Source organism: Carcharodon carcharias, chromosome 11 (assembly GCF_017639515.1).
Source record: "Carcharodon carcharias isolate sCarCar2 chromosome 11, sCarCar2.pri, whole genome shotgun sequence".
Taxonomy (NCBI): Eukaryota; Metazoa; Chordata; class Chondrichthyes; order Lamniformes; family Lamnidae; genus Carcharodon; species Carcharodon carcharias.
The window spans coordinates 160701849-160717462 of NC_054477.1; the positions used below are offsets into that span (position 1 = coordinate 160701849).

General features: G+C 39.9%; 1 protein-coding gene across 2 annotated transcripts in view; it reads left to right on the forward strand.

Annotated features, from left to right (window-relative positions):
* The first annotated feature begins 15051 nt into the window (after window positions 1-15051).
* pcca (propionyl-CoA carboxylase subunit alpha) overlaps window positions 15052-15614 on the forward strand; it is a 343073-nt gene continuing 342510 nt past the window's right edge. For both annotated transcript variants that reach the window (XM_041199770.1, XM_041199771.1), the window contains exon 1: window positions 15052-15117. In XM_041199770.1, the coding sequence (XP_041055704.1) occupies window positions 15064-15117 (54 nt within the window). In that variant the 5' untranslated portion in view covers window positions 15052-15063. The remainder of the gene's footprint in view (window positions 15118-15614) is intronic.

Sequence of the window (15614 nt, forward strand, 5' to 3'; positions counted from 1 at the left end):
GAGGTAACAGAGAAAGTTGATCAAGGTACAACAGCTCAATTGATGTTTCATATGTATCATCAGCAACTCCTCCTGGTGAGGATTATTCCTTCTTGTGGATGGCTGGGTGGAAGTGAGATGACAGAGTTGGCTGTGGGTTTGCAGGTGGCTTATGAGCCCTACATTGCCTACAAATCTTCACACAGGGTGGAGATTGGCTAGTAGATGATAAAATTGTTGGCATAATGAGCTGTCCTCTCTTTCCATCTCTCTTACTATTCTCTCAGTGGCTGCGCTTGTTGATTTGAAGATCTTAGCACTATTTTCAATGATGGATTGTTATCTTGGTCGCAATTGATCATCAGTTTCTTATATGTTGATATTAATAGAGCAGGCATTCTTGGGGACTTTGAGATTGACTTTGAGAAGTTTGAGGGGAACGATGTATTTATGTGGACTTTTGTAAGGCTATCAACAAAGTGGAGGCTACTGGGAGCTTACTAAGAAGATGGTATTAAGGGGAAATTGGAATATGGATACAAAATTGATTTATTGACAGGTATCAAGGAGTGGTGGCAAATGTTTTTCATAAATGACCCAGGGTCAGGTTTAAGGAGCAGCATTATAAAGTTTATACATGATATAAAACTTAGAAAAATAGTAGATCATGATGAGGGTAGTTAGATGGTTCAGGATGACTTATACAGGATGGTGAAATGGACAGAAGCACTGCATTACTTCAGTGTAGAGAAGTGTGAAATGATGCATATTGGGAAGACTAATTTGGAAAGACAATATACTATAAATGGCATGATTTTGAAAAGTGCTAATGAGTAGGGACACTTCGGAGTTGATATAAACAAATCATTAAAAGTGGTTGGCAACTTGATGATGGGGTTGGTTATAAGGAGGATTTCAGTTATGAGGAAAGGTTGGAAAAGTTAGTTCTCCTTGTTCTCCTTGGAGCAGAGAAGGTTAAGAAATGTCTTAATTGATGTTTTTAAGATGCTGAGAGATTTTGTAGGGTAGATAGTGTTAAAATCTTGGTTGAGACTTGTAACGTCTTTTTGAAAAAAGGAAGATATTTGAAAATCCAGTAATTTACTAAAAGAATGAAGCCAGAAGATCCCTTAGTTTAAAATGAAAGAATTTTTATGACACAAGGGTCAAACAAGGCTAACACTAAATACTATCTTAGGTATATATACTCTAAAACCCAGAATCAACATAAATTAAAAATGAATTAACATAAATAACAGCTGATTATAAGCTGTAAATTACACCATAAATGGAAAATACAGCTAAGGCAGATCTTAGAAATTGGCTCAGCAGTCCACACAGCATATATGTCATCAACCTCAGTCACAGAGTTCTTCAAAACTCTGTCTTTCTCATGAAGAAATTCAGCTTCTTTTCTTCTAGGATGTAGTCTGATCCACAGTTGACAGCAGTGCACACCAACCTGAGTTCCACAGGCACGGCCTTCACCAAAAATGGCACAAGCCTGTAGAACCTCTTCAACTCTGTCTATGATGATGTAGATGGCAAAGGGCAACCAAAGTTATCTTCAAATAACAGAAACAGCTGCAGCAACTATGTGTTTGCCTTTTCTCAGCTTCTAGATCTAGCCTCTGTCTTCTTCAGCCTGCTTGTACTACACCACTGGCATCATCATCTGTTTTCTGATGGCCCTGTGCCCTTTTATATGGTTTCAACAACTTTCAGTCACCCCAGAAGCTTTGGTTTCCAATCTCAGTTTAAGTCTCAGTTTCCTTAGAAACTGGAAGGGTCAGTTTCCTTTCGCAGTTTGCCTTTTCAATTAAGGTCTGTCTCAAAAAATACAAGCTTTGAAAACATGGATTCCATCACAATTGAGAAAAATGATTCTCTCTGGCAATTGGATCTAACTAAAGGTAATGGATTCAAAATCATTGGCAAAAGATCTAGAGAATAGATGTTGAGGATATTTTCACTCAAAGAGTTCTCAGGATCTGGAACTTTCTACCTGAAAAGGTGGTGGAAACTGAATTCATAAATAATTTTAAAAGAAATTTGGACAGATACTTGAGGATGAGGAACTTATGTGGTTACAGACAAGAAGAAAGATGTGAGACTAAGCATGACTGCTGTTTGAGGAGCCAGCACAGGCATTGTGGGCCGAATGGTACACTTCTGTGCTTTTACGTTTTTATAATTCTATGATTTCATTTCTAATAACAGATCGTATGAAAAAAAAGTTGAAATATCATACGGAGTGAAGATTGCAATTTTTTTTAAAAGATGTCACATAATTTGTACAAGTACATAGAATGTTTGTGGTCTTTGTTGTTCCCAGCTCAATTAGCAACCAGCTGTGGTACCTTTGGCCCCATTGTCCCTTGTTTGGTAGAACAAATGCAGTGTCATGTTCCTGTTTTTGATTACTCTCTAATGCTCCTTCTGATAGCATAAGAAAAGACATCAGATGAGGACAAGGTTGGTTTGGCTGTGCTGCCTTTTGTGGTCAACTAGCCTGCTAAGATTCACTATAAAGCTTACAATAAATACTAGCCATCTGAGAAAGGTATTTCTCAGCAATAAGTCAACACTCTCAGAAAAGATGCTCAGACACACAAGCCTTTAAGAATGGGAGGACAAGTTGATAAAACTGCAGAAAGAGAAGATATGGAATCATTCTATGAATAAACATCTTGGATATTGTTCTTGGAGATGAACATAACCAACTGTTCTTGTTTCATCTTGATATTCACCTAGAAAGACAAGGGTTAATTAGGACAGTCAGCATGGGTTTGTAAACAGTAAAGTCATGTCTGAAAAATTTAGTAGCGTTAATTGAGGAAACAATGGAGTGCACTGATAAAGGAATAGAGTAGGCGTTGTTTACATGGATTTTGAAACAATGTCTTACAAGGTGAACATAGGGTGCTTGTTGACAAATATAAGGCACAAGGCATTAAAGGCAACCATGGATGGTTAAATCTCAGAAAACAGAGATTACTTGGTTATTAGGATATTTGTTTTTTGAAAGGAAGGATGTAAACATTGATGCTTTCTAAGGGTCAGTGCTAGGACTACTGCGCTTCATGATCTATGTAATTGAACCAGATATGGACATGAGTATAAGAATGGTATGATTAACTGTGACTAGGTCTGTAATTCATTTAAGGAGAACTTAGCAGGTTAGTAGAATCATCAAATAGATGTCTGATGAAATTTAGTGCAGAGGAATTTGGAGTTATTTGTTTTGAGGGTAAGACTAAAAACAGGATATGTGTAATAAATGGTAAAACATTAAAGGAGTAGATGAGCAGAAACATTCAGGGGTTCATAAACAAATAATTAAAAGTTGGAAGACATATTAATAAACCATGAAAAACAGATGGGATTCTAGGTTTTATAAATAAGGACAGAGAGTACAAAATTAAAGAGATAAAGCTTAACCTATACAAATCGATAATAAATTGCAGTTTTGGGCATCTTACTTTATGAGCAATACTAAGACCATGAAGAGAGTGCACAAGCAATTCACTGAGATGAACCCAGTGATGAGATGTGCCAGCTGTGGCTCAGTTGGTAACACTTTCACTCTGAATCACAAGGTTCCATCCAGGACTTGAGCACAAAGATCAAGCAGACATGCCAGTGTAGTACCGAGGGAAAGCTGCATTGCCAGAGGTGCTGTTTTTCAGATGAGACATTAAATTGAGACTCTGTTTGCACCCCCCCCCCAATGCAGGTGGGGTAAAAGATCCCCTGGCACTATTTTGAAGAAGAGCAGGAGAGACTGTCCACAAAGTGCTGACCAATATTTATTCCAAAACCAACATCACAAAGCCAGATTATCTAGTTATTATTGTTGCTTGTGAAATCAATATGATGTGAAAATTGGCTGTTGCGTTTTCTATGTTCCAACAGTGAATACACTTCAAAAGTACTTCATTCACTGTAATGTCCCTTGGGACATCCAGTGGTTGTGAAATTTCAAGCATTTCTCTTTTTTTTGAAAAGGACAGTCTAAAGAAGTTTTATAATTGAAGGTTATAAGGAGATCCAATAGAGGTATTCAAAATTCTGTAAACTTTAATAAAGTAAACCATATAAAATTATTTCCACTAATTTATGAGTTAGTAACTAATAAGTGTTTATAAAGATCATCAGCAAGAGAGCGAAGCAAGAAAAAAGGATTTCTTTTTACATAGATTGTTAAAACATTGTTATGACGTGGCAGATGATGTGTGCCAGGCAGGTCAAAACCACGAGGGAAAATTGATCGCGCAATCACAACCGTTTTGCATGTTGTATTTTATTTCAAGATGCGTGCCCTGAATTCAGAAGTAATAAGTCCACCAAGACTTCAGAGATTTTTTAGAAAACTAAATTAAACATTTATTAATAAAAGAAAAGATTCTACAAATTACTACTACAATAACTCCTAAAACTCCTAATTAATCTGTCTTCCAGTTACACCCCTATTAAGGCAACAGTAAAAAAAAAATGATTTTAAACAGATCCAGCAAGATACCACAATGGCCAGTAGAATTCAAAATGGCTTTTCCCAGTTTTGGTTTTTGTAGACAGCAGGCTTAATGCATAGCTACTGGAGGCTTCTCACACTTGTGTTAGATCTTACAATGCCTACCCTGATACATACCCTCTTCTCCTTTATACATGTTTCTCCCTTTTAATATAAATCCCATTGTTTGCATATGTCTTTGGAACTTCACTTTCCTCATAATTTAAATCTTCCTATGGTGCTAATTTTATCAGAAACCTTTGGGAAAAATAAACACATTGCTTGGCCTTGCTTCCCTGGCTAGGTGTAACATCCTATGATCTCTTTGAAATTCAAACGACCCTGATTTATCTAAAAATGCAAATTTTCCTCACCTCACATTCTAAGATTTCAGCCATATTTACATATTTAGCATTTCAAACCTAGCTTCTTTTGATGAGTCAAAGCCTCCAGGCCAGATGTCTGCAGCTCAGTTAAATCAAACACACACACAGAAAAAATCCAAACCCCACTATAAACCTACTTTTAAAATAAGTCACAATAATATTATGAGACTTATTATACTTTCATGATAACATGCATTACATAGGATTACATTACATAGGATATACAGTGCAGAAACAGGCCATTTGGTCCAACCAGTCCATGCTAGCTTTTATGCTCCACTCGAGCCTCCTCCATTTTGACCTCATCTAAATCTATCATCCTAACTCTCTATTCTCTTTTCCCTCATATGCTTGTCTAGCCTCTCCTTAAAAAGCATCAATGCTATTTATTTCAACTGCATCCTGTGGTAGCTAGTTCTACATTCTCAACACTTAGGATAAAGACATTTATTCTGAATTCCCAATTGTATTTCTTGGTGACTATGTTACATTGATGGCTTCTAGTTTATTCTTACCTGTAAGTGGAAACATTCTCCCTGTATCTCCTTCAGCAAAACATTTCGTAATTTTAAAGACCTTTATTAGGATACACCTCAGCCTTCGTTTTTCAAAGAAAAGAGATCCAGCCTGTTCATCCTTTCCTGATATGTACACCCAAGCATTTCCTCTATCATCCTTGCAAATATTCTTTTCACCCTCGCCAGTGCCTTTATATACTTTTTATAATATGGTGACCAGAACTACATGCGGTAACCTAAATGTGGTCTGTTTTGAGTTCAAAGGCAGCAATACTTCTTAGTGTATTTCTCACAGTAAGTCTTTATTGAACTGATTTTAATAAGCCAGCTTGCAGAGCTTCCCTCATGGTTGAGGTCACATGACTACAGCAAGCTAGTTAGGACATGGAGTACTATTGCATTTGAAAACCCAAACATCCCTCTTTTCATAATGAACAAAAGATCCAAACATCCCCATTTTCCTAATAAACAGAAGACACATTTGCATGCACGATCATGTGTAACTGTGAGTTACCCAAGTTACGCACTTTGCACTCATTGTATTCGTACATTAACAACCATTTGTTCTACTATTGAGTCTCTGCCCCTGCATTGCATACATAGTCTTTAAATCATGCAGGTCTCTTAATGGTACACATGCGCATTATCACTGGTTGTTCGTCTGGGTGATGTTCCTTGTCTGGAGAGTGTCATTCCCATGGCACTTGTTGCTGTGGTAATTGTTGTTATTCCATTTTCATTGTGGGGGACTTGTGGGCCTCTGGGATTGATGGTAGTTCTGCACTCAGCACAGCTGGTGAGATCCCTTCTCCTTGACTAGCTGATTGCTGTGAAGGAGCAGCTTTGCTAGTTATGCATATATGCCTGCGGTTGCACCGATATATTTGGTCATTCACTTCCATTACGTACAATCGAGGTGACAATTTCTCTATGCATGTCCCAAGGTTCCATGTGGGCTGTATCCTGTTGAGAGCATAGAAGGTTTGTACCCTAACTGGCTCTCCAATGCTCAGCCCTGGCAATGGTTTGGCAGTTTGTCAAAATGAAATTTGGCATTCTGCCATTTCACCTTGACTTTTTCATTCATGCCGGTCACTATTTCTGGTTTTGGTAGCTTTTTGCTATTAGAAGAGTAGTTTGGGTGCAGTGTGACATTTGTCTTTGGACTGGACTACTTTCCATGCCTTCAGTCAGTGAGTTTCTCCACTTGAGGGTTGCCTGTGCTAGATTTACTCAAATTCTTGATGATTCATTTGGCAACTTTCACTGTCACCTCAGCCTTTCCATTCGACTGGGGATAGTGCGGTGGTGATATTTAGTGTTGAATTTCCTGATGCTTTGTGAAATGGCCGAATTCTTCACTTGTGAACTTAGGGCCTTTTTCACAATGTCTGGAATGCCATAATGACTGAAGTGTGCTTTCAGGCATTCTCCTATTTCTCCTGTTGTTGTTGAAGTCAGCTGGTCTATTTCCCGGTAGTCAGAATAATAGTCTACAGTGACAAGATAATCAGTTCCTGCTTTAGTGAAGAGGTCTACTCTTAGCTTCATCCATGGTCTGTCTGTGATGTCATGTGTCATCAACAGCTCTCTAGCTTGTTCAGCTTGGCACTTTTTACAAGCACTGCACTGGCCTATGGCTTTTAATTTCATTGCTTATGTTTGGCCAGTAGAGCAATTCTCTTGCCTTTCTCAGGCTCAATTAAATTCCTTGGTAGCTTGCATGGATGCACTTCAGCATCTCTCCCCTCATCTCCTTAGGGATGCTGACTCTATTTCCTGGGCTGTTGATTCATCTTGGTGTGCCCAAAATGCTCTTGTGACCACAGGTGTGTCCTTGATGCTCTCAGGCCATCCATTCATCACTACTTCTTGTAGCACTTGGAGAGTTGCATCATGTTGGGTAGTTCACTTGATTTGAGCAGGGTGTGCATCTATCAGGTTCAATGTCTCTGCTGGGTTGATGACTTCCAGATCATGTTGAATTGCTGCTGCATGTTGAATCTGGAAGATTTCACATTCTGTTGTGACATTCTCAACTTTCTTCATGGGGATCACTGTGTCTATGATGTACATCTGTTTCCCTTGCTTGTATGTCACATCCAGGTGATATCACTGTAAAAGAATTCTTCACAGATGCTTTGGAGCAGAAAGTAGCAGCTTGAGAAAAACGTCCTGAAGTGGCTTGTGGTCAAACTCCACTGTTACTTTGTCTCCCCCAAGCAGGGATTGATGAAAATGCCCACAGGCACAAACAATAGTCAGGTACTCTTTCTCGCTCTGAGGGTAGCGTTGTTCCATTTGCATTAGTGCCCTGGCTGCAATTGCGACCTTTCATCCTTGCTGCATTAGGGTTGCTCCTAGGCCAGTCTTGCTGGCGTCAAACTGCAAGGTGACTTCCTCATTGATGTTATAGTGCTTCAGCACTGGTGTTGTCATCACTGGTTGTTTGATTTTAGTAAATGCTGCTTCTTGTTCCGATCCCCAACACTGCACATCCTTGGCAGTGAGCTTGTGTAATTGCTCACACTCTGACAACAAATTAGGCAAGAATTTTGCTAAATAGTTCCTGAATCCAAAAAATCACTGCAGTGCTTTCATATCTGCTGATCATTGCATCGCTGCTACAGCTCTCACCTTGTCAGGATCCGGACCTTTTTCTGTCAGTACATGACCTATGTAGTTGACCTCAGATATCCTCAGTTGCAATATTTTTTTCTTTTTCAGCTTCAGGTTCATCTGGCAAGCTCTCTTTATCAGTCATATTAAATTTTGATCATAGTCAACTATGGCTTCTTCCATTGTATCTCCACATCCACAGTCTAGTAGATCATCCACAATGGCTTCCACTCTGGGAAGGTCACTGACTATCTCATGTTGTCTGCTTTGATACTCTTCTTGAGCTGTGGAAATGCCAAATGGCATATGCAACCATCTGTATCTTCCAAATGGCATCCAGTATGTAGTTAGAAAGTTGCTTCTTTCATCCAGTTTCACTTGTCAATAACCATCCTGCAGGGTGGTAAAGATCTTTACCTTAGCAAGTTGTGGCACAATTCCTTTGATGGTTAGCATGGGGCAGTGAGATCTCTTCTTTTCCTTTGTATGATGCCATCTGCAGTATTTGCATCCTGTCCTTTGTCCGCGATTGTTCTGCTCTTTTGGCCTGGAATGTCTCTCAACATAATGTACCTCCTGGACTGCTCTTCCATACACGTGCTCTAACTGATGATTTACAAGCTCCGCATTTCTACACATGTCTATTTCTTTCCTGAATGTAAGTTTCTCCTCTTTCATTAGACTTGCTCTCAACTGAGGGGTCTCAAAGCTTAAGACTATTCAATCTTTAATCAGATCATCTTTTGGTTATCTGAATTCACTTGATTCTGCAAGCTGTGTTACTGCAGTCACATACTGATCTACAGTTTCCTTTTCACCTTGAGCTGTAGTGCTGAATACATATCGTTCATGAGTATCAATTACTCAGGGTTCAATATATGCATTCAAGGCTTTCAAAATCTGTCGTCTGTTTCTTTTGTTCATCAGTTAGATTTAGGATGGATAACAATTTGTAGTAGTCCCTCCCCAACAGTGTTAGAGATGTGACTACTCTCATTGGTTATTGCTTGTTAATTAACTCTGATGCAAGCTCATAATTTTGCCATTGCAAGTGGAAAACCTGCCAGTTTTTCCACATATCGCTGTTCATTTCTACAGGAGATGGGAGGCAGATGTTTACAGCCATGTTAACTCACCTAGTATTTTACTTGCAGCCTTCAGTTTGAGTTTGCTTTACTTTGTCTTTTTTCAGCAGTTTTTTGCAGATTTGAACATTTCTGTGTGCCTTTCTGAGCTGTGGTTTTTCTGCAACATTTCCAGGGTCTCAAAACTCTATTTTATCTCCACTTACAACACCATGTTTTGAGTTCCAAGACAGCAGTGCTTCTTGGTGTTTTTTTCTTAGTAAGTCTTTATTGAACTGAGTGTAAGATGGCACATGGCCACATCAAACCAGATAGGACATGTAGTATTGTTGCATTTCAAAAACCAAACATGGTCTAGCCAAGGTTTGCCACAGGTTTAGCATAAGCTCATTACTTATCAATTCTATCCTTCACAGAATCACAGAACCACAGAATCTTAATGGCACAGAAGGAGGCCATTCAGCCCATCATGTCTGCATCAGCTCTCCAAATGAGCATTATGACCTAGTGCCATTGCCCTGCCATTTCCCTGTACCCTTGCACATTGTTTCTATTCAAATAATCATCTAATGCCCTCTTGAATGCCTCGATTGAGTATGCCTCCGCCACACTTCCAGGCAGTGCATTCCAGACCCGAACCGCTCGTTGTGTGAAAAAGCTTTTTCTTACGTCACACTTGCTTCTTTTGCAAATCACTTTAAATCTGTGTTCTCTTGTTCTCGATCCTTTTACATGTGGAAACAACTTTTCTCTATTTACTCTGCCCAGCCCCCTCATGATTTTGAACACCTCTATCAAATCTCTTCTCAGCCTTCTCTCCAAGGGGAACAGTCCCAACCTCTCCAATCTATCTTCATAGATGAAGTTTCTTATCCCTGGAACTGTTCATGTAAACCTCTTCTGCACTCTCTCCAATGTGTTCACATCCTTCCTCCTTCCTATAATATGGCACCCAGAACTGTACACAATATTCCAGCTGAGGTCTAATGAGTGACTTATATAAATTCAGCATTACCTCCTTGTTCTTGTACACTATGTCCCTATCAATAAAGCCCAGGATGCTATATGCTTTATTAACTGCTCTCTATAGAAATAAAGCCTAGTGCTTGGTTGCCTTTCTTTTTTATGACATTGCTAACCTATAGTGCAACTTTTAGTGATTAGTGTATTTATTCTCTGAAATCCCTTTGCTCTTCTGCTTGATTTGCACCTTCCAAGTAATAAGTGAACTCCCCGTTCTTCCTACTAATATGTACTTGTCACATTTATCTGTGTTGAATTTCATTTGCCAATTATTTGCCCAATCTGGAAGCTTGTTAAAATCTTCTTATGATTTGTTGCAATCTTCTTCAGTATTGGCTATCCCCTTCAAAATTGGTGCCATGCACAAATTTAGAAATTGTGTTTTTGATTCCAAAGTCCAAATTTTTAATATAATATTGTGAATAGCAGTGGTCCCAGCTCTGATCCTTCTGGAACTGCACATCCAGCTTCCTGTCACTCTGAATAACTACCCTTTATTCCCAGTCTCTGTTTTCTGTCCTGAAGCCAACCAGTAGTCCATTCTGCTACTTTCCCCCTGACTCTGCATTCTCTGGCCTTGTTTATCAGCGTATTTTGAGACCCCTTATCTAAGTCCTTTTGAAAATCCAGATAAATTACATCTACTACATTACCATTGTCTACCCTCAGTGTCACCTCCTCAACAAATTCAGTAATGTTGGTCAAGCAAGATTTTCCCATTCAAAATCCATTTTGACTACTCATTATTGTATTTTTCATTTGTGGGTGTTTTTCTATTTTCTCCCTTGGTAGGGATTCCATTACTTTATCTATCACAGGTGTTAAACAGACTGATCTATAATTGCTGGGACATGATCTGTTCTTCTTATTAAAGATGGGAAATACGTTAACTACCTGCTAACCTCAATTGTTCCCTTATGTCTATTTATCCATGGAACCTCATTAATGTTTTGTTTGTTCTTTCATTTTAGCAGAATATAGTTTTCCTGCAGTCTGTTGAATAGTATTTTAAATGTTTCCTATTATTGTTCTATAATACTATTTGGCAATATTGTTGTCCATTTTATTTTCCTAAGTTTTTTTTCTCTCCCCTATAAAATTAGTTTTCCTCCAATCTATTAACCTGGTTTTCATCATGTTTATGTCCTTCTCTACTATCACTTAAAGTGGAACACACTGTTTGAAACAATGTTGGAAACAAAATCTATGTTAGTTTTTAAAAGGGAAATGGATGAATATTATAAAGAAACATTTCTAAGTGTATAGAGAAATGACAAAGAAATGTGACTTTCGATATATCTCAAGAGGCTTCACTTAAAAACTCTCCTTCCCTTTGCAAGCACCTTTACAAGATTGGACTTAATGGATGAGGGAATACTAGCCTCTAGATTTGGTTCTTTTATGATAATGTCTGCAGAGAAAAGAATTTCACTGCCATATCATCTACGATTGAGTTTACCCTTTCACAGAAACTCAATCACACAGATTTACCCTGAGGAAAGAATGAGGAAAACTTATCTGCTATTATCTATCATATTTCCTTTCTACATCAATGGAGTGTTGTATGGTATTATAGTGACTGATTTTTGAAGATCTGTTCCAGGCATTTCTGAAAAGATTGCAGTACTTTGAAAAAAAATATCTGTTTGTCTTGCTGAATAATGGAATGATAGTAAATGTTTTCTAAGTGTGGTATTATCATCAGCCTGACTTATTAGAATGTTGAATAGAAGATGCAACAAGCATTTGATCCATTCATTTACATCAGTTCCCAGGTAGATAGGAAATTTAATGTGGAGCTGTGCTGAGAAGTGGGTGAAAAGCAGTTTGGATTTCCATCAGTGACAGCAAAGTCCTAAGTGCAGGTTAGCCATGGCATGAAAAAATGTGAACAGTTTGGCTTTAGAGAAATAGAACAAGAGGTAAAACCTTCTCATACCAACACCATGTTCTGTCTTGTCTTTCATCCATCCTCGTTCCAAGGGTTGGCTGCACTATGAACCATCTTTCTCCACTGCTCTCAATCCTCTGTTCCCCTGTCCCATAAGGAGGCCTGTCCGTGTTCTGATATTATTCATCCATGGCATCTTGTGTCTTCCTTGTGCATGTATTCCAGGTGTTTTGCCTTGTATTACCTCTTTTTCCAAACACTCCCCTCCTGTTTGTATCATGTGCCTAAAGTATGTGAATTCCTTGATATCAGTGCCTGGAACAAGTTCCTCCTAACATCAGCTTTCTTGAGCACCCACTCTTCTGTCCACCCATGATACACCCATGACACACATAATATCCATCTGAATCCTTTCATTTCAAATGCTCTTATTCGAGCCTTATTTGACCATCACTCTTCTTGATGGTCCTGCTTTCACAGCCATACATTGTCACTGGTCACACAAGGGCTTTCAAGACTAATTGTCATTGTAATCGAGATGCTGTGGCTACCCCATACTCTTTTAAGTGAGCTCATAATGCCATGACCCTTATCAAGTCCAGCTCAAATTTATTTGATAGACCCTGCATCTTCCGAGATGAGAAACCCAAGATTGTGGAAGGGACCACAATTAACTCAATTAATTAGATTCCTGCAGGCCTTTCCACATCACATTTGTCTTGTCAACATTGATCAGGGGACTATATTTCCGGGTAACTTGGTCAAGACGATCCATCAAGTCCTGTAGCTCCTCCACTGAGTTAGCGAGCAGAATAGTGTCATCAGCATATTGAAGATTTGAAACTCACCACCCACCAGTTGATATCTGACCTTTGTATCCATCAAGTATCTCTCTCATAACCATTTCTTTTAGGATGTTGAATAAATATGGTGAGAGGACACACCCCTGTTTAACACCATTTTTGACTCTGAACCATTCTGAGAGGGTGCTGGCAACTCTGACCCTAGCTTGTTGCTTACAATAAAGCTTGACTAGCAAGTCAATTAAAAGTGCTGGGTATCCCATGTCTAACATTGTCAACCAGAACTTCTCATGTGAGTCCAAATTGAATGCCTCTCAAAATCAATGAAGCTCATTCATATTGGCTGCTAATGTTCTTGGATTTTGTGCCTTATAATTCTAAGATTAGCGACAATCCCTCCCCCTTAAACCAGTTTATATTTCACCCCTCTCCTATTTCTACTTAGTTCTGTTGAAGGGTCATGAGGACTCGAAACGTCAACTTTGTTCTTCTCCGCCGATGCTGCCAGACCTGCTGAATTTTTCCAGGTATTTTTGTTTTTGTTTTGGATTTCCACCAGTTTTTTGTTTTTATCTCACTCTGTCTTTTTCTGGATCTGTTCCAGGACAAACTGAGCAAGGCTTTACTAGAGTGGGAGGTCAAAGCAATTGTTCTATAATTTGTGCACTGTTTCAGGTCATCTTTCTTTGGAAGAGTGGTAAAGATACAAGCAGTCCAGTCCTCCTGCTGGTCTGGCACTACGGTTATCCATATATCTTAAATCCATGGTACTATTGGTAGAACTCTTACCTTTGGGTCAGAAAGTTATGAATTCAAGTTTTATTCTAGAAACTTGAGCTCAAAAAGCAAGGCTGACACTACAGTGCAGAACTGAGGGAGTGCTGCACTATGAGATGCCATCTTTCAAATGAGATGTAGAACTGAGGTACCATCTACCCTCTCTCTCAGAGGATGTAAAAGATCCCCTTGCACTATTTCGAAGCAAGTCAGGGCTGGGGATGGGGGCAGAGGTGGTGTCATCCCTGGTGTCGTGGCCAATATTTATTCCTCAGTCAATATCACATAACTGGATTATCTGGCCATAATAACATTGCTATGTTTAAATTTGCTGCCTTGTTTCCACCATTACAACAGTGACTGCATTTCCAAAGTGCTTCATTGACTGTAAGAGCTTTGGAAAAACTTGCACTTGTGAAAGATACTATGGAGGTGCAAATCTTTCTTTTCAATTGTAGGAAGGAAAGGAAGAAAAGAGGAAGTGAGAAAAGAAAGGAAGGAGTGAAAGGAGGGAGAAATAAAAGAGAGAGGAAATACGTTTACTTTTGAAATATAGTGACTGTTGAATTGTGAAAAAGACTTGCGTTTATATAGCGCTTTTCATGATGACCTGATGTTTCAAAGCACTTTATAAAGCATTTTTTTGGAGTGTAGTCACTGTTGCAATGCAGGAAACACAACAGCCAACCTCTGCACAGCGAGCTCCTACAAACAGCAACGTGATAATGACCAGGTAATCTGTTTTTTATGATGTTGATTGAGGGATAAGTATTGGCCAGGACACCGGCGACAACTCCCTGGCTCGTCTTCAAAACAGTGCCACGGGATCTTTGACTTACACCAGAGCAGGCAGCCGGGGGCCTTGGTTTAACGTCTCATCTGAAAGAGGGAGTCTCCGACAGTGCAGCGCTCCCTCAGTTACTGCACTGGGGACGTCAGCCCTTTTTTCTGTCTCGGAGTGGGACTTGAGCCTGAATCGTGTGACTCAGAGGCGTGAGTGCCACTATAATAAGAACCAAAAGTGCTGGAAAAACTCGGCAGCACCTGTGGAGACAGGAAAAGAGTTAAGGTTTCAAGTCCAACATGACCCTTCTTCGGAACTCTGGGTCGACTGGTTCTGAGATGGCTGGTAAGCCCAATGTGTGATCTGCAGACTCTGCCACATGTGGGGCAGGTGGCAGTGAGTGCTACCAGCTGATTTGGGAAAAGTGGGAACGGACTGGAATCCATTTAATCGTAAGGGTGAAATTGATTAAAACAGGTTCCACTTTAAAAATGAACAATCATGATGAACGTGTTGACATTCAACACACACACACACACACACAGCCCTCCATTCTGGCTCTTGCCTTTCGACGGGAGTAGGGCTGGAGCTATTGCGTCACCAGACTCGAGATCCATGAGTGCTGATTGGCTGCTGGCTCGGCCACGCCCCCCCCCCCGGCCCCGCGGTGAGAGGTCACAGGAAGATGGCGACTCACAGAGTCAGTTGTGCGGTACGGCGGGCGATCCTGATGCTGAAGGTGAGCGGCTTTAAAAACCGAGCATTCAAAAGAAAAATAATACAAGGGGCAGATTCTCGCCTTTATAAAGGAAAATAAAACTGACCGGGTTTATCTGTGGCTCGTTACCCGGGGATACGGCTCCTACTTTAACGAGATGAACCGGGCCGGGATCAGGGTCGTGACCTTTTGCTTATTTGCTTAAACAGTGACTCTCTTTTTAGAAAGCGTGTGTTTTCTGTGTTAATTCGATCTCTTTTACAAATTGTCACAAGCCGGTTCAGTGGGGTGACACACACGTCCCCCCAGTCAGAAGGCTGTGTGTTTTAAGTCCCACTCCAGAGTCTGGATCACCCAATCCTTGCTGACACAAGAAATGGGATCAGGAGTAGACCACACCATCAGGAGTTGAGCCTGCTCCGCCATTCTATATCATCGTGGCCGATCTTGGGCTCCCAGTGCAGTCTTCTTCTTGGGTGAGATCGAGGAAGACTCCGGTTCGAAGGCTGAGATGGCTG